The sequence below is a fragment of the Rhinopithecus roxellana genome, chromosome 19 (assembly GCF_007565055.1).
Source record: "Rhinopithecus roxellana isolate Shanxi Qingling chromosome 19, ASM756505v1, whole genome shotgun sequence".
Classification (NCBI taxonomy): Eukaryota; Metazoa; Chordata; class Mammalia; order Primates; family Cercopithecidae; genus Rhinopithecus; species Rhinopithecus roxellana.
In genome coordinates, this window is record NC_044567.1 from 51952176 (window position 1) to 51979682 (window position 27507).

The window sequence follows — 27507 nt, forward strand, 5'->3', positions numbered from 1 at the left end:
TCATAATATGAGAATGAGTGCTTATGTCATGCCTGGAAAACTATCCAGTGTTTTACATAAGCTACATGATCCTAAAACAACTCTATGAAACAGATGTTATTTTTCCGGTTTCACAGTGGATGAAACTAAGGTTTAAAGAGACTGTTATTCATCCAATGTTATATGGCAAGTAAATGTCAAAGCTAGGACCAAGTTAGTTGAGATCTAAAAAATCCTGTTCCTTGACTTTGTATCTTTGTCAGCACAGGCCCATTGTTTTCCTACAAAACTCAAACTTAGCCTGAGGCTATTATACCAAAAACTACAGAGAGGCCAAGGAAGACCAGAGATTCAAGGGCTACTCAAAAAGTCAAACTTGTGCAGCAGCTGAAGCACAGCCGTACAGATCCAGGGCAAGAGGACCTGGCAGAGAGAACTCCATCATTCATGGCAAATGTCATGGCCAATACCCAGACTCCTCCAAGACTGAAGGGAAACCCAGTGAGGTGTTTGATAAAGAGCAGCTACATGGAACCTGAGGCATCTAACTCAGTAAAATATTGTAAATAGTCCACTAAAGTTAGAAACAAGACAAGGATGATTGTTATTGTTGCTTCTATTCTGTGTAGTACTAAAAGTCAGTTTAGACAGTGCAATAGGACAAGAAAAAATGATAGAAAGCATTCAGGATCACTTTGGATTAATAATATACCTAACTCTAATTTAAGGTCTATGCATCGCAGAGCCTTCTCCAATGCCAACCAGAATTGACAGTTTAAACCTTACCCAGTGCTTGCTTCAGCAGCACATATACTAAAATTGGAACAATAACAAAGATTAGCATGGCCCCTGAAATAAATTTAAAAATAAATAAATCCTGCTCAGACAACTGCATGACAGAACACAGCAAAAACCTAGTAGGATATACATCTAAATCCCTTATCTCCTCCTTCCTCACATCTCAGGGCTGCAGAGGCCCTGTTGTTTTGTTTTGTTTTTTTGAGACAGAGTCTCGTTCCGTCGCCCAGACTGGAGTGCAGTAGCCTGATCTCGGCTCACTGCAACTTCCGCCACCCGGGTTCAAGCGATTCTCCTGCCTCAGCCTTCTGAGTAGCGGAACTATAGGCACCCGCCACCACGCCCAGCTAATTTTTGTATTTTTAATAGAAATGGGGGTTTCGCCATGTTGGCCAAGCTGGTCTCGAACTCCTGATTTCAAATGATCCACCCGAATCAGCCTCCCAGAGTGCTGAGAAGACAGGTGTGAGCCTCCACACTCAGCCGGTCCTGTTGTTTTTTAATCAGCTTTATTTCCCCCCTAAACCTCCAGTTCTCTTTAATACTAATGGTATCTGCCTTCTCCAAGTGTTTGTCATTCTCTTGTAACTTCTCTGGGGGAAATCAGAAAGAGCTAAGAAAGTAGATCTGTGATCCAGCTTTTTATGGAGAGCTAAGCTGAAAAGAGGTTGGGATGTGCAGCCCTTGCTGCTATCAGGGCAAAGTATGAAAAAGAATTTTGTGGAAACATTTATATGTTTACAGCAGAAGGCAGCATGCAGATGGGACGAAATGGGCTTGGTATCAGGCAGACATGTGTCTGGATTCCCGTGCTGCCACTTATTAGCTTTATGTCCTTAACCTCACTGAGCTCCCATTTACTGTCTATTAAATGGAATGAGTCCCTCTGCCACAAGGCTGTCCTAAGGTCATAATGAGACATGCATCAGGGGCCTAAGAATACATAATAGAGCCTTGATTAACTCGTCTTTGAGACTACTGTAGGTACTAATGAGAGGCTGCCCACCCAGCATCCAGTTCATCCACACACTCTCCTTTCTAGTAGAAAGCAGAACTCCCATTTTTCTTTCAGTGGCTCCAGCATGTGCTTCAGGAAAATCTGTCCCCAGCCTCAGCTCCAGGGCTATTTCCTAGTTGGTTCGAGTCAATCACAGCAGTCCCTTTTTCTTACCAGTTACTGTATTACACTTGGGTGTATGAAGCAATTCTGCACCAATGAGATTTGAGGTGAGTCAGCTTTGGTTGGAAGTTAGTTCTGAGTTAGTCCTTTGTTAAATTAAATTTGGGGTCGGGTGCAGTGGCTCATGCCTGTAATCCAGGCACTTTGGGAGGCAGAGGCAGGTGAATCACCTGAGGTCAGGAATTTGAGACCAGTCTGGCCAACATGGTGAAACCCCGTCTCTACTAAAAATACAAAAAGAGCGGGGCATGGGGGTGCATGCTTGTAATCCCAGCTACTCCAGAGGCTGAGGCAGGAGAATTGCTTGAACCCAGGAGGCAGAGGTTGCAGTGAGCCAAGACCGTGCCGCTGCACTCCAGCCTGGTGACAAAGTGAGACTCTGTCTCAAACAAACAAACAAGCAACAAACAAACAAAAGCTACATTTGGCCTGAGGGCTAGTCACAGTGGCTCATGCCCATAATCCCAGCCCTTTGGGAGGCCGAGGCAGGCAGATCATCTGAGGTCAGGAGTTCGAGACCAGCCACGGCCAACATGGTGAAACCCTGTCTCTACTAAAAATACAAAACAAGTTAAGCGTGGTGGCGCATGCCTGTAATCCCAGCTACTCAGGAGGCTGAGGCAGGAGAATCACTTGAACCCAAGAGGCGGAGGTGCAGTGAGCCGAGATCATGCAACTGCACTCCAGCCTGGGCAACAGAGCAAGACTCCATCTCAAAAAGAAAAAAAAAAAATTGACCTGAGGAGGCTTCCGTACTTGGGCCCTTAACAAACTGCAGCCTTAGTATGCAAACTAACTGAAAACCTAACTAAGGAGTATACTTTTGTAACAAATTGCTGAGTCTCAGCCAGTCACATCATCAGCTTCAGTGGGTTCCAGGCAGCCAACTATTCAAACCATTTTCAAATAAGGCAAAGGCAGAGCTGTAACCAATTAGCTGTCTCTGTATCTCATTTCTGTTTTCTGACCATAAATGCTTTCAGACTATGTTGCAGCTCTGGAATTCTCTGAACCTGTCCTGGTTCTGAGGGCAGCCCAATTCTAGAATTGCAAATAAAAGTCAATTACAATCTGCAAAACTATATTTGCTTTAATTTTGTCTTTTAACATCTTGTTTTCTTAATTTTTATTATTATTTTATTTTATAGAGATAGGGTCTTGCTATGTTGCCCAGGCTGGTCTGGAACTCCTGGCCTCAAGCAATCCTCCTACTTTGGCCTCCCAAAGTACTGGGATTACAGGCAGGAGTCACAGTTCCTGGCATGTTAACACCTTGTTCTTTAAAGGATACACAGGAGATGACCCTTCTCCTGCCTGTAGATATTGTCATGTCTGGATTGATGCTCAGAATGGCTGCAGCCAGGCTTTCATAAGGGGAACAAGCTTGAAGACAAAACCAACATAAAAGAACAGAGCAGAAGGATGCAAAGGCCCTATGCCATTTGACAATGAGCCACTAAATTAATGAACCTCGGGCTTCATGTTATCAGAGATAGTAAGTGTCCCTGCCAGGCATGGTGGCTCGACTGTAATCCCTAGCACTTTGGGAGGTCAAGGTGGCTAGATCACCTGAGCCCAGGAGTTCAAGACCAGCCTAGACAACGGAGAGAGACTCCGTCTCTACAAAAAATACAAAACTTAGATGGGTGTGGTGGCGCACACCTGTAGTCCCAGCTACTTGGGAGACTGAGGTGGAAGGATCACTTAAGCCTGGGAGGTAGAGGGTAGAGTGAGCCGTGATTGTGCCACTGCACTCCAGCCTGGGTGACAGAGCAAGAATCTGTCTTGAAACATAAAACAAATATATATAAATAAGTGTCCCTATTATTTACACTTCTTTTTTTTTTTTTTTTTTTTTTTTTTTTTTGAGACGGAGTCTCGCTCTGTCACCCAGGCTGGAGTGCAGTGGCCGGATCTCAGCTCACTGCAAGCTCCGCCTCCTCCCGGGTTTACGCCATTCTCCTGCCTCAGCCTCCTAAGTAGCTGGGACTACAGGCGCCCGCCACCTCGCCCGGCTAGTTTTTTGTATTTTTAGTAGAGACGGGGTTTCACCATGTTAGCCAGGATGGTCTCGGCCTCCCAAAGTGCTGGGATTACAGGCTTGAGCCACCGCGCCTGGCCTATTTACACTTCTTTAAGCTAGGTTTTGTTACTTGCAGCCTTAATGATACATGGACCTTTTGCCTGAGTCCTTGGGAATTCAAATGCCAGATTTTTAATTAAGGCCATCAAGTGATAGCACATAGTAGGATCTCAACATTAGTTTTGTCTGATGTCAGACAAAGGGCATACAATAGTTCCCTGTAAAAAATGTGTAAGAAGACACTCTGGGGACTCAATGATTAGATCAAGAGAAAAACGTTCCTGCATTCCTCCCTTGCCATCTTTAAAATGCATTAAAGCCCACTCATTCATTTATAGATATATATATGTATATGTGTGTGAATATATATGTGTGTGTGCGTATGTGTGTGTATATATATATTAGAGTCTCACTCTGTTGCCTAGGCTGGAGTGCAGTGGTACAATCTCGGCTCACTGAAACCTCCATCTCCCAGGTTCAAGCGATTCTCATGCCTCAGTCTCCCAAGTAGCTGGGATTACAGGTGCGAGCCACCACACCCAGCTAATTTTTGTATTTTTAGTAGAGACGGGGTTTCACCATGTTGGCCAGGCTGGTCTTGAACTCCTGGCCTCAAGTGATTTGCCTGCCTCAGCCTCCCAAAGTGCTGGGATTACAGGCATGAGCCACTGCACCTGGCTCATATATATAAATAATGTGTGTGTATATATATATGTATGTGTGTATATATATGTATATATGTGTATATATGTATTTTTTTTTCCTAAGAACTAGAGAGTACCCTCAGGTCTCAAACCACTCCCGTAGGGGAAACTGAAAGCTGACACTTTATGGAAGGAACCCCTGAGACAGAGCCAGTCCTTTGCTTTTTTAAAAATATATTTTAAAAACATCATTCATCTATTTAATAATTACTGAGCTTCCATAATGTGTAAAGAGAAAAACTGACAAAAAGTGGGAGCCTGTAGGCAGACACGTGAACAGAAAGTATAAGTGAATAAATAATACAGGGGAGTTACTGTAAGCATCTATCTAGATCACAGCTGAGGCATAACAAAGGATGTCAGGGTGGGTGTGCACCAGACACTGGGAGCTGGGCAGAGACAGACACATAAGCAAAAGGAGCAAAAGGCACTTGGACAGGAGAGCCAGCTCAGCCCAAGTCCTACCAGGGGACTGCACAGTGTGATGTGGCCAGAACAGAGAGCGCAGTGGCAGCAGGCAGGCAAGACAACGCCCTGGTCTAGGAGAATCCAAAGGATAAAGGTGGCTGTGAGGGACACAGCCTGCAGGAATGTCACATGGTGGTCTGAAGTAGCAGTGAATGGAACACCTTCCCATGGTCACAGCAGCTCCTTGAGTGAGAGCTATGGTGCCTTCAGATGGAGTTACAGCCCTAGCAGGAATAGACCTGTATGGACTGGAAATTAAATAAATAAAATGTGGGGATTCGTTTTTTTTTTTTTCTTTTTGAAACAGAGTCTCTGTTGCCCAGGCTGGAGTGCAGTGGCATGATCTCGGGTCATTGCAACCTCTGCCTCCTGCGCTCAAGCGATCCTCCCCCACTCGGCCTCCTGAGTAGCTGGCATTACAGGCACGCGCCACAACGCCTGGCTAATTTTCATATTTTTAGTAGAGACGGGGTTTCACCATGTTGATCAGGCTGGTCTGGAACTCCTGACCTTAGGTGACCCACCCACCTCAGCCTCCCAAAGTGCTGAGATTACAGGCATGAGCCACCACGCCTGTCCAATGTGGAGATTTAAAAAAAAAAAAAAAAAAAAGGGTCCTGGCCTAGGAATCAGGTTCTGGGTTCCAGATCACACCTCCATTCTGCCACTAGGACTGTCAATCATCCTTTTTGAGCCTCAGGTACCTTCTCTGTTAAGTAACAGGATGGGCCAGATGATTTTTTTTTTTTTTTCTTGAGACAGGGTCTTGTTCTGTTACCCAGGCTGGGGTATAGTGGTGCAATCAGGGCTCATTGTAGCCTCAGCCTCCCAGGTTCAAGAGATTCTTCTGGCTCAGGCTCCCAAGTAGTAGAGACCACAGGTGCACCATGCCTAGCTAATTTTACATTTTTTTTGTAGAAACGAGGTCTCATCATGTTGCCCAGGCTGGTCTTAAACTCTTAAACTCCTGGGCTCAAGTGATCCTCCTGCCTCAGGCTCCCAAAGTGCTACCCTTACAGGTGTGAGCCACTGTGCCTGGCCCCAGATTATCTCAAACTGCAGTCCTAGGGTCCTCAGTTAGGTATTAAGTACCTGAACTCACTACATACAGGGAATAGGGCAGAGATGCCAACCAGACTCCACCTTGAATACCAACTCCAACTGACTGGTAGTGACTCCCTGGAGTGCTATATTGAGAAAAACTTCAAAAACACTGAATTCCACAAAAAAGAGTGCTTGTGCCCAATTGGCAATGTCTACTATGGGCTTAAGATGCCCAAATAGTACCTCGAGTGGCAGGAATTTGCAATTTCCAGCTTCACGTATTGCTTCTTACTGTGGTTGCAGGAATGTGCCAATCACCCATGGTATAAAGATACTGAAGATTAATTTCTCCTGGGGTCTTCTGTGAAAGCAAGTGTGAGGGTTCCCCCAGGCTTAGGCTTACCAACCCTGTCCTCAATCCAACCCTGGTGCCAGTTTGCCACTCCTTCCCAATCCTCCGTGGTTCTATCCCTGCTGCATTCATCACCTCTAAATGTCATTACTTTCTGAGTGTAACTCTGACCCTCCTTTCCTGCAGCCAAGACATAACTGATTAATTACACAACAGGCTCTCTAACCAAGAAAGACGACCTTCCTTTAAAAGATGTGGCCAGTAAACAATCCTGATCATTTCTCTACTTTTCCTTTTATTTTCCATTCCCTGGTGTCCTCCTCCCCTCCCAGCCAGGGTAATGGCTCTCAGACGGATGGCCACAGTGCTGGTAAAAGACAGGGGGATTATTTCATACACTAGGGTACTAGCTGTGGTACAGCTGGCAGGAAGAGAGGTGTAATTATATTGCATCTTGGAGCCACCAGCAATGAATTTCTGCATAAAGGACTAGATTTGCCATGTATTATTTACGTCAGCATCAATTTTCCCAGCTGGCTCTATTTACTGTGCAAATTCTCCTCTGTCTGTTTATGGGCAAGGCACCTCTGAACCCCATGGTTCAGCACCTCTATGTTATGCTGTACTGTGGAGGGGCCCCACAGGGCACCATGCATATTAAACGAGTGGCCGGATTCACCAGGGAGTGGTGCAGGTCATATCTTCCCTTTCTGTTAAATTATATCCCTGGGACTGCAGCAAGCCCACACGTTCTCACCTAGTCACGGTGATGCATGCAGTCTGAAACCAAATCAGCAAGAGGAAAGGAGGAATAAACTGTTCTTTGGGCCTCACTGGGGGGAAACTGAAAAACAACCTTCTAAGGGGAAATCAGGTGGCTCTGGGGCTTGGGGAATTGCCTTTTTATATTTTTAAGAGCAAAACAGAGATAAGGAAGAGTATTTCATTTATAAGCTTATTTCCACTCAGTAACTCAGAGACAGAGCTAAGGAAGAGTGGGCCCCCATTTAACAAATGGAAAGGCAGAGACAAAAAAAAAAAAAAAAAGCAGCAGCAGCAAAGGCAAGTTAGAGGCTTTCCCGGCTTCGCCACTGTGCTAGGAGGGAGCACAGGACACAATGGGGATGCACAGGGTTATCCATCCAGTCGCCAGCATGCCTTTTCCGAGATGCTCCCAGCCAGGGTGAACTTGGTTTCCACCGGAAACATACACATTAGAAATAAGGGAAGGAAACGTGGCACCAGTATGAATTTCTGGGTCCTCACACTGCAGCATCCTCTTTCGCCTGTGGTTTATATGCTTACAGAGAGTGAGGCCAAGGAACCCACGATGTCTTTTCTGGCCAGCCTGAGAACTTCTGTAGTCACCAGTGCCAGGTGACAGTAAACAGCAGGCACTGGGAAGAAAAGTTGGGAGGAGTCCCCAATGCTTCCCTGTTTCCCAAACAACAGCACGGGTCATGTCTGATCACCCTGTAATGTGGCGCTCTGCTCTGAGGTCCCCCAGGTCCCAATGTCTACCATCTCCTGGAAACCTGTTGGCTGGAAGAAGAAATAGGAAGGAGTAAGTGGAGTTAAGCAACCCAAGTGGGTAGCTTCTTTAGTTGCAAGGTTTCAGCCTCTAAAGAGTTCTTCTCGAAGACATCTGTGGGTATGAAAACCACCACCCTCCAGGGCCCAAGATTACTGGTATCTTCCTGGGGTTGGCTCACCTGTCGGGGAGATTTGGTCAGACACGCCATGCGCCGGCCGGCTGATGCTCCTGCTCCCTCGATGGTGTCCAGGAGAATCCGAGTGCTGGGCACAAAGCTCCAGGAGCGTCCAAGGGCAGGTTTTAGCCTCCCGCTGTCCCTGTCTCGAGTTATGTGGTTGGTCACCTGCAGCAGAAACAGACTTACAGATCCATAATGCTAGTATATCCATTACTACTGCTTCATTTTACAGTGAGGAAAACAGAGGCCTAGCACAGAGAAATAACTTCCCCAAAGTTACAAAGCCTAATGGCAGGTCTGGAACTAGAACCTGGGCCTCCTGACTTGTGCCCCGCTCTTTCCACCAAATCTCCATGCCTCAGGTTTGACCCAAACCAGAAGGCAATGGGGCACATGTTGCCATGTTGTCCAGGCTGGTCTCAAATTCTTGAGCTCATGCAGTCCACCAGCCTCAGCCTCCCAAAGTGCTAGGATTACAAGCGTGGGCCACCACGCCTGGCCACTCAGCCTTTAAAAGGAAAAAAATTCTGACACATGCTACCAAGTGGATGAACCTTCAGGACATTATGCTAAGTGAAATACACCAGTCACAAAAAGTAAATACCATATGATTCCATGTATATGAGGTTCCTAGAGTAGTCAAAAAGCATAGATATAGAAAGTAGACTGGTGGTTGTCAGGGGCTGGGGAAGGGGGAAATGAGTTATTTTTAATGGGTACAGAGTTTCAGTTTTACAAGGTGAAGAGTTATAGAGATGGATGGTAGTGATGTTTGTATAACATCATGAATGTATGTACCACCACCGAACTGTATACCTTAAAATAGTTAAGGTAGTAAATTTTGTTATATGGATTTTACCACAATAAAAGAAGTTGGAAAAAATATATAGCTGCTAAAAATTACATTTGTAAAAAATATATTTTAAAACATAGGAAATGGACTCAGATGGTATTTTTTGTGTTGTTGTTTTGGTTTGTTTTTGAGATGAGGTTTTGCTCTGTTGCCCAGGCTGGAGTGCAGTGGCATTATCACAGCTCACTGCAGCCTCGACCTCCCAGGCTCAAGCAATTTTCTTGCCACCGAGGCCACCTAGTTTTTCTATTTTTTGTAGAGGTGGGGTTTTTCCATGTTGCCCAGTCTAGTCTCGAACTCCTGGGCTCAAGTGATCCACCAGCCTTGGCTTCTCAAAGTGCTGGGATTACAGGCATAAACCACTGCACCTGGCCTTTTTTTTTTTTTTTTTTTCATGAGATTAGTTTAGTTAGAAAGCTGGTTAAGAGTGGGCTCACACCTGTAATACCAACACTTTGGGAGGCTGAGGCGGGTGGATTGCTTGAGCCCGGGAGGTCAAGCTGCAGCGAGCTGTGATTGTGCCCCCGCACTCCAGCCTGGGCAACAGAATAAAACCCTATCTCAAAAAAAAAAAAGAAAGAAAGAAAGTTGACTAAAAGTATAAGTAAATATGCAGAAAAAGTATTGTATGGAGATATGTAAAAATATTAATATGGTTTCTGTGGATGTGGAGATTGATGACAAATTTGAATCTTTTATTTATTTTTTATCCTTTCTATGAGAAGCATGCAGACTTTAAAAAAACTACCTCATAAGCAGAAAAAGTTACTTCAATAGCAAAAAGATTCATTTATATGAAGTTCTGGAAAAGGCCAAACTATTGGGATGGAAAACAGATCAGTGGTTGCCTGGGCCTGGGGGACCTTTTGGTGGGGTCACAAGACTGGATACAACTATATCCATGAGTCAAACTTCAGACAAGGAGAAAGGTACTCTATGTAAATTATACCTCAATAAACCTTTCTAAAAAGAAAAAATGTAGGAAAAAAACAAAACAAAACAACAAAAAAACCAACAAGACAATTCCTGATTCCCTTAGCTATTTATGGCGCAAAGCTGTAGCTGACCCAGGGAAGCTGGAATATGTCCCTTTTCTAAAGGGCCACTTTAGGGTTCAGAAGCTGACATTTAAGGGAAATAAAGAGCTAGCAATAACTAGAAATCAAGTTCATTGGCCAAGTCTGCTTCCTCACCACCACTGCCATGCCAAGGTCCCGGGCCAGGGTCTTCAGCTCTCGGGCCAGCTGCATCATCAAGGCCAAGCCTGCAGGAGGAGGAGAAGCAGAGAGGGAGGGCAGTGGGGAACCAGGGACGGGGCTGGCCAGAGACCAGACTCCAGAACTGGGAGGCAAGGTCACGTTCCACTGGCCCCAGGCTCTGCCACATCACTCACCTTCCCTCTGCTGACCTCCCAGAAGTGGGGAGACCACCGCAGTGACCGAGTCCACCACCACCACCTTCATAGTTCCTGAAGAACCAGTTACCTGAAGGAATGTGGGGGAAGCACTCATGAACCTGTCGGCCTCTAGGACACATTACAGGACAAGCTTGCTCTTCTATCTAAAACTAGTAAGAAATAGTCCCCCTCATCCCAAATACAGCAGGCTGCACGGGCAGCACAGAATGTCATCAGCAGCAATGTCTCCCTCATCCCATTGGTATGTATAACAGACTTCAATGAAGACTTGGGTAGAAAGAAAGGGTTTAAATCACAGGACATCAAAACTACACTAAAGTGGCCAGGAGGAGTGGTTCACGCCTGTAATCCCAGCACTTTGGGAGGCCAAGGCAGCGGATCACTTGAGGTCAGGAGTTCGAGACCAGCCTAGCCAACATGGTGAAACCCCATCTCCACTAAACGTACAAAAATTAGCCGGGCGTGATGGTGCACACCTGTAATCCCAGCTACTTAGGAGGCTGAGGCATGAGAGTCGCTTGAACCCAGGAGGCAGAGGTTGCAGTTAGCTGAGATCATGCCATTGCACGCCAGTCTGGGTGACAGAGCAAGACTTAGGGAATTTATTTTCAGGCATTTTAGATATGGAAGATGAGGACTGGAGGCATGATCTAGAAGGAGACAGTGAAGTAAAGAGAAGGCTAAACTCTTCAGGCAAGGAAGTTAGGAATTTGAGGTTAGTAGTTAGCAGGACAGGGGAAAGAAAGGAGGGAGTTGGGCCCGGTGCGGTGGCTCAAGCCTGTAATCCCAGCACTTTGGGAGGCCAAGACGGGTGGATCACGAGGTTAAGAGATCGAGACCATCCTGGCTAACATGGTGAAACCCCGTCTCTACTAAAAATACAAAAAAAACTAGCCGGATGAGGTGGTGGGTGCCTGTAGTCCCAGCTACTCGGGAGGCTGAGGCAGGAGAATGGCGTAAACCCGGGAGGCAGAGCTTGCAGTGAGCTGAGATCCGGCCACTGCACTCCAGCCTGGGCAATAGAGCGAGACTCAGTCTCAAAAAAAAAAAAGGAGGGGGTGGGAAAAGAAGGGCCTTACCACCATGGTGGGAGGCTGGACACAGGAGAGAGATGGCTGCTGAGACATCCATGACCAGGGGTCTCAGTACTCTACATGGGGCTTTCTGAAATTTGATGACTTCAGTGTAGTTTTCAGTTAATTTTTTTTTTTTTTTTTTTTTTTTTGAGACAGTCTTGCTCTGTTGCCCAGGCTGGAGTGCTGTGGTGCTATCTCAGTTCACTGCAACCCCTGCCTCCCAAGTTCAAGCGATTCTCCTGCCTCAGCTTCCTGAGTAGCTGTGATTACAGGTGTGCACCACCACACCCGGCTAATTTTTGTAAATTTAGCAGAGATGGGGTTTTACCATGTTGGCCAGGCTGGTCTCGAAATCCTGGCTTCAAGTGATCTGGCCACCTTGGCCTCCCAAAATGCCGGGATTACAGGCATGAGCCACCATGCCTGGCCTGGTGCCATCTTTCTAACCATAATTTTCTGTCTTTACACAAGAAGGAGCGTCCTTCTGGTTTCCCTGGACTTAACTGTTTTTGATGCTTCTTTTCTCTTCTCCCTTACTTCTTATATCCTGATCCCGGTTCTTTTTCTTTTCTTTTCTTCATGTCTTTCTTTCTCTCTCTCTCTTTCTTTCCTTTCTTTCTTTATTTCTTTCTTTCCTTTCTTTTCTTTCCTTTCTTTCCCTCCCTCCCTTCCTTCCTTCCTTCCTTCCTTCCTTTTTTTTTCAGGGTCTTGTTATGTTGCCCAGGCTGGTCTTGAACTCCTGGGCTCAAGCGATCCTCCTGCCTTGGCCTTCCAAAACATTGGGATTATAGGCGTGAGCCACCGCTCCCAGCCTCAGATTCTTAACCCCTAGAAACTGTGAGATAAAAAATACATGTCTTAAGCCACTAAGGTTTTGGTAACTTATTATGCAGTAATAGAAGATATACCATCCAATGGTCCTACAGTAAAAAAACACAGTCTTCTGATCTGGAATTGAGAGATTTGGGCTATACGGTTAGTTCTTGTTCTAAATATGTAGTCAATTTTGGTCAACTCACTTCACTTCTCTGGCCTTCACTCTTCTGATCTCTAAAAGTGAGATCAGCACTACTCAGCATCACGTCTCAACAAACTGGTGGGTCATAACCAGCTATGACTTCTGAGAAAAGTATTTGTTCAACATTTTTTTTTTTTCAAAGACGGGGTCTAGCTCTGCTGCCCAGGCTAAGGTACAGTGGCATGATCATAGCTCACTGCAACCTCCAACTCCTGGGCTCAAGCAATCCTCCCGTCTCAGCCTCTCGAGTCATTAGGATTACAGGTGTGGGCCCCACTTCCAGCTTGTTCAACTATTATATGTTCTAAAGTTTATAAAAATCATTGACTTTATATATAGTTGCGGGGATGCCCGTGTGAACATGTCGTGCTTTGGGGTGAGAGGAAAAGTTTGAGATGAACTATTCTATCTTTAAGGTATCCTCCACATCTAGTCATTTATAAATCAGTGCACCAAATCTTGTCTAAGCACCCAACATGAATAGCAAAGTATCAACCCAGATGCCATTCTAAATCCTCCCCGTTAACACAGCTCTGAATGTGTTCAGGCACTGGGCAGAAATCTGACTTCAGGGATGGTGGGCCCAGGCCTTAGTCCAAGATACACACATAACTCCATTTTGGCCAACTAGATCTAAGGGGAAGAAGGACGTATTAGTGGGCTCTGGAGAAAGATTCTTCATCCCTGATAAAAGGGAGGAGGTACAGAAAAGAACCATCTATCTTTTACTGCTTTGAATATGGATATGGATGTGTAAAGACAAGATACTTGGAGCTTCGGCAGCCTCTTTGCAACCATGAGGGGAAGAACAAGAAAATCAGACACACCAACTGTTGCCCTGATAGCATGGACCTGCCAACCTCCAACTCATGTGACATAATTAAATGTCCTCAAGGTTCAAGTCTCTGTCAGACAACCTCTATTACTTGGCAGCTAAAAGTATTCCTCACTCACCTAGTGGGGAATGCAGAGATAAATATGACATGATCCTTCCATTCAGGGGGCTTTACTGCTCAGCAGGGAAGATGAACATGTAAACAATGAGGTATGTGATTTAGGCGCTTGGGAATTCCATCCTGGGAGTAGCAAGCATAGTTGGAGTCACCAAATTGCACATCTGCATTTCCAAACAGTCTGTAGTAGGACACCTGCCCACAGAGATAGCACCTGGCAAGCTGAGTTAAGCAAGGAGGGGCAGAACAGCAGGCTCACCTGCTGGGCCACAGTGCCTCGGAGCTCCTGCAGCACATCCAGCATCTGGAAGATGTCAAACGCATGCACCACCTGGATCCTCTGGAGAGCTTCTGCCTAAAGGGGTGGAAAAGAGAAGCAAGGGCTTTGGATAAGAGGGAGTAGGGGGTCGAGGTAAGGCTGAGAAGGAAGAGGCACCTGGATGCAAGGATTCAGGTCCAGGGTGGCAAATGAGCTTTGTCTAATGGGCCAGTTGTCATAGTGGTGGCTGCCTGGGTGCTGAGCTGTAAAGTACTCAGAACTCAGGAGGAAAGAGGGATATGACTGATTAGTGATGCTTCTCATGGGCAAGAAATGGACTGGAAACACAAAGCTCAGTGTTTGCCAGCCCTGGTTTAGGGCATGCACAGAGCTGGGAGGGTTTCCTGGAAGAATCGGTGTCAGGAGCATCCCAAATGGCATGATGGTATCAACAGGGGTGGCTTAAGGAATATGGGATGTATTAACAGAACAGCAAGTTTGAAGGCAAGGAATGACTATTCAACCGAAATTCTTACAATGTTAAGGGGTAATGGGGTTTTCTTATGTCAGAATCTCAATGGAACCCAGCATCCTGCCCCTTACCTGTTCCTCCTCATCCTGGGTTTTAGTCTGAAGCAGCTGGAGGAGGCGGGAAGCTGTCAGCCCTCCATTAGAATCTACGTATAGGATGTTTTGCTGCAGGCCATGGGCCACATTTGCTGCCACACAAAGACATACCTGGGGGTGGGGGCATTGGATGAACTTGACACTTCAGAGAGGGTCCAGAATGGGAGCTCCCCACCAAACCTTGCCCAGATTCCAGCAACACAAATGGGCTGAGTCCAGGCCCCATTCCTCATCACCCATCTTCTCTCTGCTGGGCTCTGAACTCATCAGTACGCTGAAGCTCCCCCAGGGATCCTGGGCTATGCATCTACCACCCTCACCCTCAAATCCTCCTGACTGCTGGCCTCACGTGTACCTGAGTTTTGCCGCTACCTGGGCCTCCTACAATTTCAGTCACTTCTCCAGTATAAAGACCAGCATCAAGCAGTTTGTCCAGGCTGATGGCAAAAAAGAAAATCAACACAAGAGGTTAGTAGGAAGAGAGGGGAAAAGGTACCAAGAAGAAAGATAAGACATTCCTTTCAAGCACTGGTTCTGTCTTTGAACATCACTGGCCAGGAGGCTTCTCCTGATGTTTTCTTCTGGGAAGGAGGGAATGCCCAAATGGTCCTTCTCTGGTCTCTCTACATCCCTCCATTCTTAAAGATCAGCTTTCCAGAGAGGCCTCTGCCACCCCATCAGAAGGTCCTCCTTTCATTTTTTCATCTCAGGCCCTGTGGGTTTCTTTTTTTTTTTTTTTTTTTTTTTTTTGAGATGGAGTCTCTCTCTGTTGTCCAGGCTGGAGTGCTGGAGAGCAGTGGCATGATCTCTACTCACTGCAACCTCCACCTCCCAGGCTCAAGTGATTCTCCTGCCTCAGCCTCCCAAGTAGCTGGGATTACAGACGCCCGCCACTATCCCTGACTAATTTTTTAAATTAGAGATGGGGTTTCACCATATTGGCCAGGCTGGTCTCAAACTCCTGACCTCAAGTGATCCACCCACCTTGGCCTCCCAGAGTGCTGCAATTACAGGCGTGAGCCACCAGGCCCAGCCGTTTGTGGGTTTCCTCGATAGCATTTCCCAAAATTTGTGTTTTTGTTTTGTTTTGTTTTTATAAAAACTTTGATGGTGGCACACACCTGTAGTCCTAGCTACTCGGGAGGCAGAGGCAGGAGAATCGCTTGAACCCAGGAGGCGGAGGTTGCAGTGAGCCAAGATCGCACCACTGCACTCCACCCTGTTGACAGAGCAAGACTGCATCTCAAAAAACAAAACAAAATAAAACAACAAAAAAACCAACTTTGAGATAATTATAGATTCCCAGGAAGCTGCAAAAAGTCCATGGACCCTTCACCTGGTTTCCCTTAATAATAACAATTGTACTACAAAATGTATTGTACTAGTCAGGGGACTATAGTCCCAGTTACTTGGGAAGCTAAGGTGAGAGGATCACTTGAGTCCAGGAGTTCAAGTCTAGACCAGGCAACATAGCAAGACCCTTTTCTCCTAAAAAAAAAAAAAAGTACTATAGTATATCACAAGTAGCAAACTGATGTTGGTACTATCCACAGAGCTTATTCAGATTTCACCAGTGTTCCTAGCATTCAAGCACGTGTGTTGATGTGTCTAGTTCTATGCCATTTTATCACATATGTAGATTTACACAACCACTATAATCAAGATACAGAACATTTCCATCACTATAAGTCTTCCTCCCGCTACTCTTTTATAGCTACATTCCTCCCATTCACCCCTAATCCTAAACCCCGGGCAACCACTAATCTCTATTATGTTACTTCAAGAACAAAGTTATGTACATAGAATTATACCTATGTAACCCTTGTAATTTGGCTTTTTTTTTCCTTTTTTTTTTTTTTTTTGAGACAGAGTCTCGGAGTTTTACTCTGTCGCCCAGGCTGGAGTGCAATGGTGCGATCTCAGGTCACTGCAACCTCCGCCTCCCAGGTTCAAGCAATTCTCCTGTCTCAGCCTCCCGAGTACCTGGGATTACAGGTGCCCACCACTACACCTGGCTAATTTTTGTATTTTTTAGTAGAGACGGGGTTTCGCCATGTTAAGCAGACCGGTCTTGAACTCCTGACCTCAAGTGATCTGCCCAATACAACCTCCCAAAGTGGTGGGATTACAGACATGAGCCACCGTGCCTGGCCCTGCAATTGGCTTTTGTCACTCAGCATCATTCCCTTGAGATCCGTCCCAGTTGTTTCATATATGGATAGTTTACTCCTTTTTATTGCTAAAAAGTATTCCATGGTATGGATGTACCACACTTTATTTAACCATTCATCCATTGAAGGCCATTTGGTCGTTTCCACTTTGGGGCTATTATGAATAAAACTGCTATAAAGCATTTTTTACAGGCTTTTGTATAAACCCAAGTTTTCACATCGTTGGGATAAATGCCCAAGAATACAATTGCTGGGTGGTATGGTAAAGGCATTATTAATTTTATAAGAAACTACCAAACTATTTTCCAGCGTGACTATGCCATTTTACATTTCCAGTAGCAATGTATATATGAGTAGTCCAGTGTTTCCACATCCTCATCATTTGGTATTATCATTATTTTTTTATTTTAGTCTTTCTAATAGGTATGTAATAATAGCTCATTGTGTTTTTAATTTGCATTTCCCTAATAGTTAATAGTGTTGATTTTTTTTTTTTTTTTTTTTTTTTTTTTGAGATGGAATGTTGCCTAGGATGGAGTGCAATGGCACAATCTCGGCTCACCGCAACCTCCACCTCTTGGGTTCAAGCAATTCTCCTGCCTCAGCCTCCCGAGTAGCTGGGATTACAGGCATACGCCACCATGTCCAGCTAATTTTGTATTTTTAGTAGAGATGAGGTTTCTTCATATTGGTCAGGCTGGTCTCAAACTCCCAACCTCAGGTGATCAACCCACCTTGGCCCCCCAAAGTGCTGGGATTACAGGCATAAGCCACTGTACCTGGCTTTTTTTTTTTTTTTCTTTTGAGATAGGGTCTCACGTCTCACTGTGTCACCCAGGCTAGAATTCAGTGCCATGATCACAGCTCACTGCAACCTTGACCTCCCAGGCTAAGGTGATCCTCCCACATCAGCTCCCCCAAGTAGCTGGGACTACAGGCATGTGCCACCACACCCAGCCAACTTTTGTATTTTTTTGGTAGAGACAGGGTTTTTGCCACGTTTCCCAGGCCAGTTTTGAACCCCTGGGCTCAAGCAATCCAACCACCTCAGCCTCTCAAAGTGCTGGGATTACAGGTGTGAGGCAGCCCTTTCCCATTTTCTAATTGAATTGTTTGATTTTTTACTGTTGGGTTTTAGGAATTCTTTCTCCATTCTAGATATAAGTCCTTTGTTGAATACATGGCTTGCAACTATTATTCCCATTCTGTACTTCTCTTTTCATTCTGTTTTGTGCAGCAAAAGTTTTTAATTTTGATTAGGCCCAATTAATCAAAAATTTTTCATGGATCATACTTTTGGTGTCAAATCTAAGAACACTTTGCCTAGACTTTCTCCTGTTTTGTTCTAAAAAATTACACAATTTGGTTTTACATTTAAGTCCATGATCCATTTTCAGTCAATTTTTATATAAGGTATAAGGTTTAGGTTTATTATTGTATATTTTTAACCTACAATGTCCAATAGCCCCAGCACCCTTTGTTCAAAGGCTGTCTTTCCTCCATCACGTTGTTTTTGTACCTTTGTCAAAAATCAATTGTGTGTAATCCCAGCATTTTGGGAGGCTGAGGTGAGAGGATTGCTTGAGCCCAGGAGTTCGAGGCCAGCCTGGGCAACATAGTGAAACCCTGTCTCTACAAAAAAATACAAATAGGCTGGGCATGGTGGCTCACGCCTGTAATCCCAGCACTTTGGGAGGCCAAGGTGGGCGGATTACCTAAGGTCAAGAGTTCGAGACCAGCCTGGCCAACATGGTGAAACCCCATCTCTACTAAAATACAGAATTAGCTGGGCGTGGTGGCATGCGCCTGTAATCCTAGCTACTCGAGAGGTCGAGGCAGATGAATCAAACCTGGGAGGCGGGGGTTGCAGTGAGCTGAGATCATGCCATTGCACTCCAGCCTTGGCAAAAAGAGAGAAACTCCAGCCGGGCATGTTGACTCATGCTTGTAATCCCAGCACTTTGGGAGGCCAAGGTGGGCGGATCACCTGAGGTCAGGAGTTCAAGACCAGCCTGACCAATATGGAGAAACCCCGTCTCTACTAAAAATACAAAAAAAATTAGCTAGGCCTGGTGGTGTGTGCCTGTAGGAGAATCGCTTGAACCCGGGGGACGGAGGTTGCGGTGAGCCAAGATCATGCCATTGCACTCCAGGTCGGGCAACAAGAGTGAAACTCCATCTCAAAACAAAAAAAAAAAAGAGAGAGAAACTCCGTCAAAAAAAAAAAAAAAAAAAATTACAAATACAAATAACCAGGCATGGTGTCCCATACCTGTAGTCCCAGCTACTTGGGAGGCTTGGGGTGGAAGGATTGCCTGAGCCCAGGTAGGTCAAGGCTGCAGTGAGCTGTAATAGCACCAGTACCCTCCATCCTGGGTGACAGAGCAAGACTCTGTCTCAAAAAAAAAAAAAAAAAAATGGTTGTATATACTTGTGGAGGTCTGTTTCTGGGTTCTCTACTCTGTTCCATTGATCTGTGTCCATCTGTCCCTTGGCCAATACCACACTAGGCTTAATTGTGCAGCTATATAGCAAGTCTTAACCCTGGGTAGACTGATTCCTCCAACTGTCCTTTTTCCAAATTGTTTTAGCTAATCTAAGTAAAATTGGTCTTTCCGTAATTATTAGAATAAGCTTGCCTATGTCTATAAAACAAAACAAAACAAAACAAAAAAAACCCTTGCTGGGATTTTAATAGAAATTGCATTAAATTACAGATCAACTTGGGGACAATTGAAATCTTCATTATGTTCAGTTTCCCAATCCATGAACAAAGTACATGTCATCCATTTATCTGAGTCATCTTTGATCTCTTTCATCAGCAATTTAAAATTTTTCAGCAGGCAGATTCTACACATGCTTTGTTAGACCTATACTCAAGTATTTCATTTTCTCCGAAGCAACTATAAATGGTATTGTGTTTTTGTTTGTTTGTTTTGGTTTTTTTTGAGACAGTTTCACTCTGTCACTCAGGCTGAAGTGCAGTGGCGCAATATCCGCTCACTGCAACTTTCGCCTCCCAGATTCAAGTGATTCTCCTGTCTCAGCCTCCCAAGTAGCTGGGATTACAGCCACCCACCACCACGCCCAGCTAATTTTTGTATATTTAGTAGAGACGAGGTTTCACCATGTTGGCCAGGCTGGTATTAAACTCCTGACATCAGGTGATCCAAATTCACAGCTCCCCTCCCCGAGACCTACTGAATCAGAAACTCTGGGAATGCAGCCCATACTTGAAATTTGGGTTTCAACAAGGCCTCCAGGTGATTTTGATGCACGCTCAAGTTTCAGAACCATTAGACTAGAGTAGTTAGTCTCAATCCTGCCTGCACATTAAAATCAGAGGAGTTTTTTTAAAAAATGCCTATATCAGCAGTACCCAAAGTTGTCTGCACATTGGATTCACCTGGGAGCTTCAAAAAAAATACTGATGCCTGGCCAGGCATGGTGGCTCACACCTGTCATCTCAGCACTTGGGAGGCCGAGGTAGGAGGGTTGCTTGAGCCCAGGAATTTGAGATCAGTCTGGACAACATAGCAAGACCCCTGTCTCTACAAAAAAAAAAATTCTTTTTAATTAGCCAGGCATGAAGGTGAGCACCTGTAGTCCCTGCTACTTGGGAGGCTGAGGCAGGAGGACTGCTTGAGTCCAGGAGTTCAAGGCTGCAGTGAGCTATGATTGTGCACCCCTGCACTCCTGCCTGGGGAACAGAGCAAGACCCTGTCTCTAAAAAACAAATTAAAAAATTAAAAAATACTGATGCCTGTGTCCTACTCACAGTGAATGAGATTAATTAGTCTGGGGGAGTCTTGGACTTTATAATATTTAAAAGAGTCCTTAGGTGATTCCAATGGGCACACAAGTTTGGGAACCACTGGCCTAGACTAATTAAGTTAGAATTTCTAGAGTTGGGACCAGAGCATGAATCTCTCTCTTGAAGTTTCCCAGATGAATTCCAACGTGTAGCTGGGGTTGAACAACTGGTGCTGACTCTAGTCAAGAATCAACCACATCCTTGGCTGTGAAGATCAGTCTGTATAAGCTATTCCCAAATCCCCTTCTAGCCAGCTTCTCACCTGAGTTTCCATTCCATGCCTCTCCTACTGCCCAGAGGAACTTCCTACCAATATGTCCCTATCACCTCTAACTCAGCATGTCAATAGGGAGAGACCCCTGTCTTGCCCCGTAAAGCAGAAGTACACCTGGGTTTTACCACTGACTAGAATACAGGTATTTCTGGGACTTATCCTCTGCCTTTCCCTCTGAACTGCCTTTTCGGCATTCTTTCAGTCATCCATTCACACACCACCTCAATGCCTCATATTTCCTGACAGTCTTATTCTAAAATGGGGGGACTCTGGGATGAACAGACCTAGCTCTGGCCTGTAAGGAATAATCAATCTCCCTCATCAATATAGCTTTTCCCAAGGTACGTTACATGCTATAACACCCTGTAAGGAATCACTGCACCTCAGCACTAAAGGCTCTGAGGCAGCCTCCAACAGAGAAACCTGTTTAATTTGGATTAGTCAGGCATTTCTCAAACTTCTGACTACAGAACTCCCCTCCTCCCAAGTTTTAAAGTTACACCATTAACTGTCCATAGCACACCGTTAGAAAGGCTAGAGACTGGGCATGGTAGCTCATGCCTGTAATCCCAGCACTTTGAGAGGCCAAGGTGGGCAGATCACAAGGTCAGAAGATCGAGACCATCCTGGCCAACACGGCGAAAGCCGATCACTAATAAAAATACAAAAAATTAGCCGGGTGTGGTGGCATGCACCTGTCATCCCAGCTATTTGGGAGGCTGAGGCAGGAGAATCACTTGAACCCGGGAGGCGGAGGTTGCAGTGAGCTGAGATCGCATCACTGTACTCCAGCCTGGTGACAGAGTGAAATTCAGTCAGAAAGGAAAGAGAAGAGAAGAGAAGAGAAGAGAAGAGAAGAGAAGAGAAGAGAAGAGAAGAGAAGAGAAGAGAAGAGAAGAGAAGAGAAGAGAAGAGAAGAGAAGAGAAGAGAAGAGAAGGCTAGAAACCTGGTGAGTCAACTTTGATTCTTCATAATATATTCCTCCTGATAGTAGGCCTTGTCACAGTTCCTCTTCAACAGGTCTCCCACTAGGACCAACAGGTCCTAGATTGGACTCATGCACCCCAGGCCAGCACTGCCAGGGCCCTGCTTGGCCTCTGCCACCCTTCCACCCTGCACCCCTCTACCCCACTGCCTATAACCCTGCTTTCACAATGGCCTCCCGCCTCCAGGGAGGCAGCCCGGCAGATGAGTTAAGAGCCGCGTTCTTAAAGACTTAGGAGTGTGACAGGCATGACCTTAAATAACTGGTCTGCCATTTGCTAACTGCACAATCTTGAGCAAGTCATTTAACCTGAGTCCTAATTTCTTTGCCTTTAGAATGATGATTTATTATTTATTTATTTATTTATCTATTTTTTGAGACAGAGTCTTGCTCTGTCGCCCAGACTGGAGTGCAGTGGTACAATCTCAGCTCACTGCAAGCTCCACCTCCAGGGTTCATGCCATTCTCCTGCCTCAGCCTCCCGAGTAGCTGGGATTACACGGGCCCACCACCACGCCTGGCTAATTTTTTGTATTTTTAATAGAGACGGGGTTTCACTGTGTTAGCCAGGATGGTCTCGATCTCCTGACCTCGTGATCCACCCGCCTCTGCCTCCCAAAGCGCTGGGATTAAAGGCATGAGCCACCTTGCCCAGCCTAGAATGATGATTTAAACAGTAACATGTTCATTGGTGGTTGTGATGAATAAATGAAATAATGTACCGTGAAGTGTTCAGTGCAGTGCCTCGTTCATAGAAAGCATTCAGCAAAAGTCCATCTGTTCCTCCATGCCCAAGTTCTGCCTTCTTCAGAGCATTCCTGAACCCACTCCAGGATCACCCTGCAGGGACCTGAGGCAGCTGCAATCCTCCCAGCTTACCACTTGAGTGCGCCCTCCATATCTATTGGATTTATAAACTCCCTAAGCCCAAGGCCAATCGGCTTCCTGTTCACCACTTCCTCCTCACCACTGCCTCCCTCGGTGCTTACACCTCTCTTGTATTCACTTGCTTTTCCCCTACACCCAACTAGAGGCCTTAAGGGCAGGGGCCTTGCCTCATTGGTGTGTATCATCTGCCCGTACCAAGCACCCAGCAGGCCCTTAGCCAGTGCTTGATGGATCACAGACTCAGACCCCCAACCAGGGAAAGTAAGCACCATGCTGCATGAACCCTGCCAAGAGAATGTGTTAAGAAAACAGAAAGGGCCAAACCAATCCAAAGACTTTTGTGGTGGCAATTATTCATCAATTTCTGAACAAACGGACCAGGAAAAAGGTCAAGACTCACTTGGCCAGCAAACATCTGTCATCTTTGCAACTCTTCCCCAACCCACCAAACAACGTGGCAGAATATAACTGCTCCTTTTTTTGAGACAGAGTCTCGCTCTGTCACCAAGGCTGGAGTGCAGTGGTGCGATCTCAGCTTTCTGCAACCTCTACCTCCCAGATTCAAGCGATTCTCCTGCCGCAGCCTCCCAAGTAGCTGGGACTACAGGTGCCTGCCACCACGCCTGACTAATTTTTGTATTTTTAGTAGAGACGGGATTTAATCATTTTAGGCAGGCAGGCAGGCCAGGCAGGTCTCAAACTCCTGGCCTCCAGTGATCTGCCACCTCAGCCTCCCAAAGTGCTGGGATTACAGGCATGAGCACTGCACCTGGCCTGCAACTCCTCCTTTATCTGAACTCTCCTGTTCCCTACTGCTGCAGATGTGGTGAAGGAATCAAGTTCTGGGCCACATACTCCCGGGCTTGAGCCTCACCTTTGCCACTTGCTCCTCTTAGGCTAAACTCAACTAGGGTTAATAATCTCTAACTGGCAGAGTCACTGAAGAGATTACCTAGAACATACAGGCAATGCCTGCACATAGTGGGCACTCAATAAATGTTCTCTCTTGCCATATCCTTAAGTAAAACAAGAATTAGGGCCAGAGAAGACGGTGAAAATAATGAGATACTGACATCTTGTGTTATAGGACAGTGCTTCTCAACCAGAGGTAATTGTGCCTCCCAGGGGACATTTAGCCATGTCGGGAGACATTTTTGATGGTCACAACTGGAGCAAGGGTGGTGCTACTAGCATCTAGTGGGCAGAGACCAGGGATGCTGCTAAACATCCTACAATGCACAGGACAGCCTCCAACCCCCAACAAATAATTACCTGTCCCTAAATATCAAGTGCCAAGGCTGAGAAACCCCACAACCCTGTTATAGGATAAGAACTCAGAAGTCCTGACCCCTTTCCTTCCCATCCATTATTGCTTAAAAAAAAAAAAAAAAAAAAAATTCCTGTCTACTCAAGCATCAAAAGCAGAGCTGAGAGGCAGCCCCATCTTCCTGCCTCTCTCCTTCTTCCCCAAGTACACATACAAACCTGCCAATGCCGGTGGACAGGATGGCAGTGGAGGTCTTCAGTTCCTCATAGAGATCAGCGCCATTCAAGGGGAAAGCTGAGAACTGAGCCAGCAGCACCCGCCTCAGGGCAACCAGGGCCTGCCAAAGGGGCCCAGACTGCTCAGCAATGAATTGCCCATAGAAGCTGGCATCCCAGGGTCTCATTCACTCCACTTCTCAATATCTGAGACCCCTCTGCTCCCTTTGGCTTGGGATGGACTTTTGTTGTTTTAGACAGTCTCACTTTGTTGCCCAGACTGGAGTGCAGTAGCATGATCTTGGCTCACTGCAACCTCTGCCTCCTGGGCTCAAACGATTCTCCTTCCTCAGCCACCCAAGCAGCTGGGATTGTAGGCGTATGCCACCACACCCAGCTAATTTTTGTATTTTTAGTAGAGACGGGGTTTCACCATGTTGGCCAGGATGATCTGGAGCTCCTGACTTCTGACTTCAAGTGGCCCGCCCGCCTCGGCCTCCCAAAATGCTGGGATTACAGGCGTGAGCCACCGCGCCCAGCTGGCTTGCGATGGACTTTTAAAGACACTCAGGTTTGGAGTGTGGAGATACGGAGCCCACCTTGTAAGACAAGCCGCATTTCTGAGCTACCTCCTCCAGGTCTGCAGAAACCAGGTCCACCACTGAAAACAAAACACGTATAGCGGATTGGCAGAGAGGCTGGGGCCCTCCCACACTTGGTTCTTCCTCATCTGTCAAATGGGGTGTCAATTCTACCTCTCAGCAGGCCTTCTCAGGAGGCCAGTGTGAAATCACAAAGCTGCAAGAGCTGGCGCGGTGCCCTGCACACAGTAGGAATCCTCCACCCTGCTTTGGAGCTTAGCTCCCCACGCCCACCATTCCTGAGCCTCTCCAGAAGCGTGGCCCTCTAGGAATGGAGGGGAAGCGCCCTGCAGGTATGCCAGGGCAGTGTGCCAGCCCTCGGGGCCTGCCCAGGCTGTGCGCGGCCCGCGCGGCTCTCTGGAACGCGCACACCCGGTCACCTGTCTTGATCCTGCGGCTTCTGAGAAGTTGGATCATCTCCTGGGTGAGGCCAGGGCACAGTCCGACTCTGAGTACGCCCATGTTCCCTGCAGGCCGGAACAGCCCCAAGGAGGACTGCCAGTCACGTGGGCATTAGCGGGATCCTCTCCAGACGCCCCTCTTCCACCCCTTCCTAGAGAGGACACAGGCGCGCTGGCTGCAGGAGGAGGAAGGAGGGAGGAGGAGGCGGCACCAAGGGTAGGGCTGGGGGTTATCCGCCCTCCCGGGATCCGCCGGGATTCGGGCTCCCAGAGCCCGCCACCCCGGTGGCGCCGCGCTGCCGCTTCCGGGTTCCAGGCTGGCGCGCGGCGAGGACCTGGCCTGCAGCGCCATCTGCGGGCCGCGCGGGGCAGAGCCGCTGCGCCCCCTACACCCAGCCCGCCGCGCGCCCCGCTCCACCGCCCACGACCCGCTCTGCGCTCAACACGCCACCCACGGCCACATTCGGCCTCTACCTTCTAACGCAGCACACACACCGGCCTTCTAAAGAGCCTTCTGTGGCCGGGCGCGGTGGCTCAAGCCTGTAATCCCAGCACTTTGGGAGGCCGAGACGGGCGGATCACGAGGTCAGGAGATCGAGACCATCCTGGCTAACACGGTGAAACCCCGTCTCTACTAAAAATACAAAAAACTAGCCGGGCGAGGTGGCGGCGCCTGTAGTCCCAGCTACTCGGGAGGCTGAGGCAGGAGAATGGCGTGAACCCGGGAGGCGGAGCTTGCAGTGAGCTGAGATCTGGCCACTGCACTCCAGCCTGGGTGACAGAGCGAGACTCCGTCTCAAAAAAAAAAAAAAAAAATAGAGCCTTCTGTGTGCCAATTTCCGTTCCAAACGCTGGGGACAAAATGTGACCCAAGACGACCCGCCTTTACCCCCAGGGAGCTTACCTGTGAGCGAGGGACAGACAATGAAAAGGAATCGCAGAAATCACATCATTACAGATGATACCACAGGTGCCAAGAAGCAGCAAAGCACCCAGGGGCACCTGCGTCTGTTTTTCAAAAGTTTGTTTTGTTTTGGTTAATACAGGGACTCGGTCGGCCTCCGAGGCTGGAGTGCCCTGGTGAGATCTCAGTTCATTGCAGCCTCGACCTCCTGGGTTCAAGCGATCCTCCTGCCTCAGCTTCCTGAGTAGCTGGGACTACAGTCACGCACCGCATTGCCCAGCTAATTATTGTGTTTTTTTTGTAGAGGTTTCACCTCTACAAGACGGGGTTTTACCGTATTGCCCAGGCAGGTCTCGAACTCCTGGACTCAAACAGTCCTCCTGCCTTGGTCTCCCAAAGTGCAGTGATTACAGGTGTGAGCCATCGTGCCTGGCCTTTATTTATTTTTTATTTATTTATTTATTTTTAAGGCAGAAAACCTTAGTTTTATAGAACACACACAAAAATATATTATTTGGCATTTTTAAATGTTCTTTGCCTCATCCACAGGAAGAAATAAAACTGTACATGGTTATCTCATCACAAATCTATGAGGGAGGCGCTATTTTTTATCCCTGTTTCACCAATGAAGAAACTGAGGTTCGGTGAGGTTAAGTCACTTGCCAAAGGTCACCCAGCTAGGCAGCACAGGGCTGGATTTCACATCCACATCTGACTGCAGAGCCAGTGCTTTCTAACAGCTCCCCTCCCCACCCATGAAGCTGTGTACATGTTTTCCTACTGTAACATGGTTTCTCTGAGAGCAGAGATCACATGTGGCCCATTTCTGTATCCTGCTGCAACAGCCACCATTGTCCTGCCACACAGGAAGGTACTTGGGAGTGTCGGTGTAGCACATTTAGAATTCTAGCAGTGAAGTCTGATCATATGTGAGCCATGAACCCCTATGAACTGTCTGGGCTTTCCCTTTCCCCAACCTACTGGGCACAGTGGAGTCTGCCACCTGTGGTTTCAGGACAGAGAGCCTTAGCATCTACGGACAAAGTTTCCCTCCCCAATAGACACTTTCCAATACTGCCTCTCTCAGGGCCACACCACCATCCTCTACATCCCGTGCCTGTCTCTCACCATCCTTCTTCTCCTTCGCAGGGCGGTGCTGAAGGGCACAGGTGTCAGGCATTTTGAGATCTTCAGAGAAGGGCAGGGCTGCTCTCACCATGGAGTATTAGAGCTGGAAGGGGCCCAAGGGCTCATGCAGTCTGTTCCTTGGTTTTACCCCTCTCATGATGCTGCTTCTCAGTCACACTGGCCCTCGGTCTGGCCAGCCACATAGCTAGTGGGACAGCAGTAGCCTCAAATCAAGGGGGGAGGCTGGTCCGTAATTGTTACACTCTGTGATGATTATGAAGTCAGCTTGTTGCAC

General features: G+C 46.9%; 1 protein-coding gene across 2 annotated transcripts; it reads right to left on the reverse strand.

Annotated features, from left to right (window-relative positions):
• Positions 1-6886: 6886 nt before the first annotated feature.
• Positions 6887-25505, reverse strand: RAD51D (RAD51 paralog D). Of its 2 annotated transcripts, XM_010379553.2 has the most exons (10): positions 25160-25505; positions 24738-24799; positions 24142-24260; positions 14879-14960; positions 14500-14634; positions 13897-13992; positions 10567-10657; positions 10367-10437; positions 8321-8485; positions 6887-8150 (listed from the first exon to the last, which is right to left on the reverse strand). In XM_010379553.2, exons 1-10 carry the CDS (start codon positions 25239-25241, stop codon positions 8067-8069), a joined length of 987 nt encoding a protein of 328 aa, XP_010377855.2. In that variant the 5' UTR covers positions 25242-25505; the 3' UTR covers positions 6887-8066. The 2 variants fall into 2 exon arrangements, with proteins under 2 accessions (XP_010377855.2, XP_010377856.2); XM_010379554.2 differs by lacking the exons at positions 10367-10437; positions 10567-10657.
• Between the last annotated feature and the right edge of the window lie 2002 nt (positions 25506-27507).

Excerpts from the sequence above, each read along its gene's own strand:
- RAD51D (XM_010379553.2), bottom strand. The coding sequence starts at position 25,241 with ATGGGCGTACTCAGAGTCGGACTGTGCCCTGGCCTCACCCAGGAGATG. Across the intron at positions 13,993-14,499 it reads CCCAGGATGAGGAGGAACAG|GCAGAAGCTCTCCAGAGGAT; the intron begins GTAAGGGGCAGG and ends CCACCCCTTTAG. Across the intron at positions 8,151-8,320 it reads TGACCAAATCTCCCCGACAG|CCAACAGGTTTCCAGGAGAT; the intron begins GTGAGCCAACCC and ends TTCTTCTTCCAG.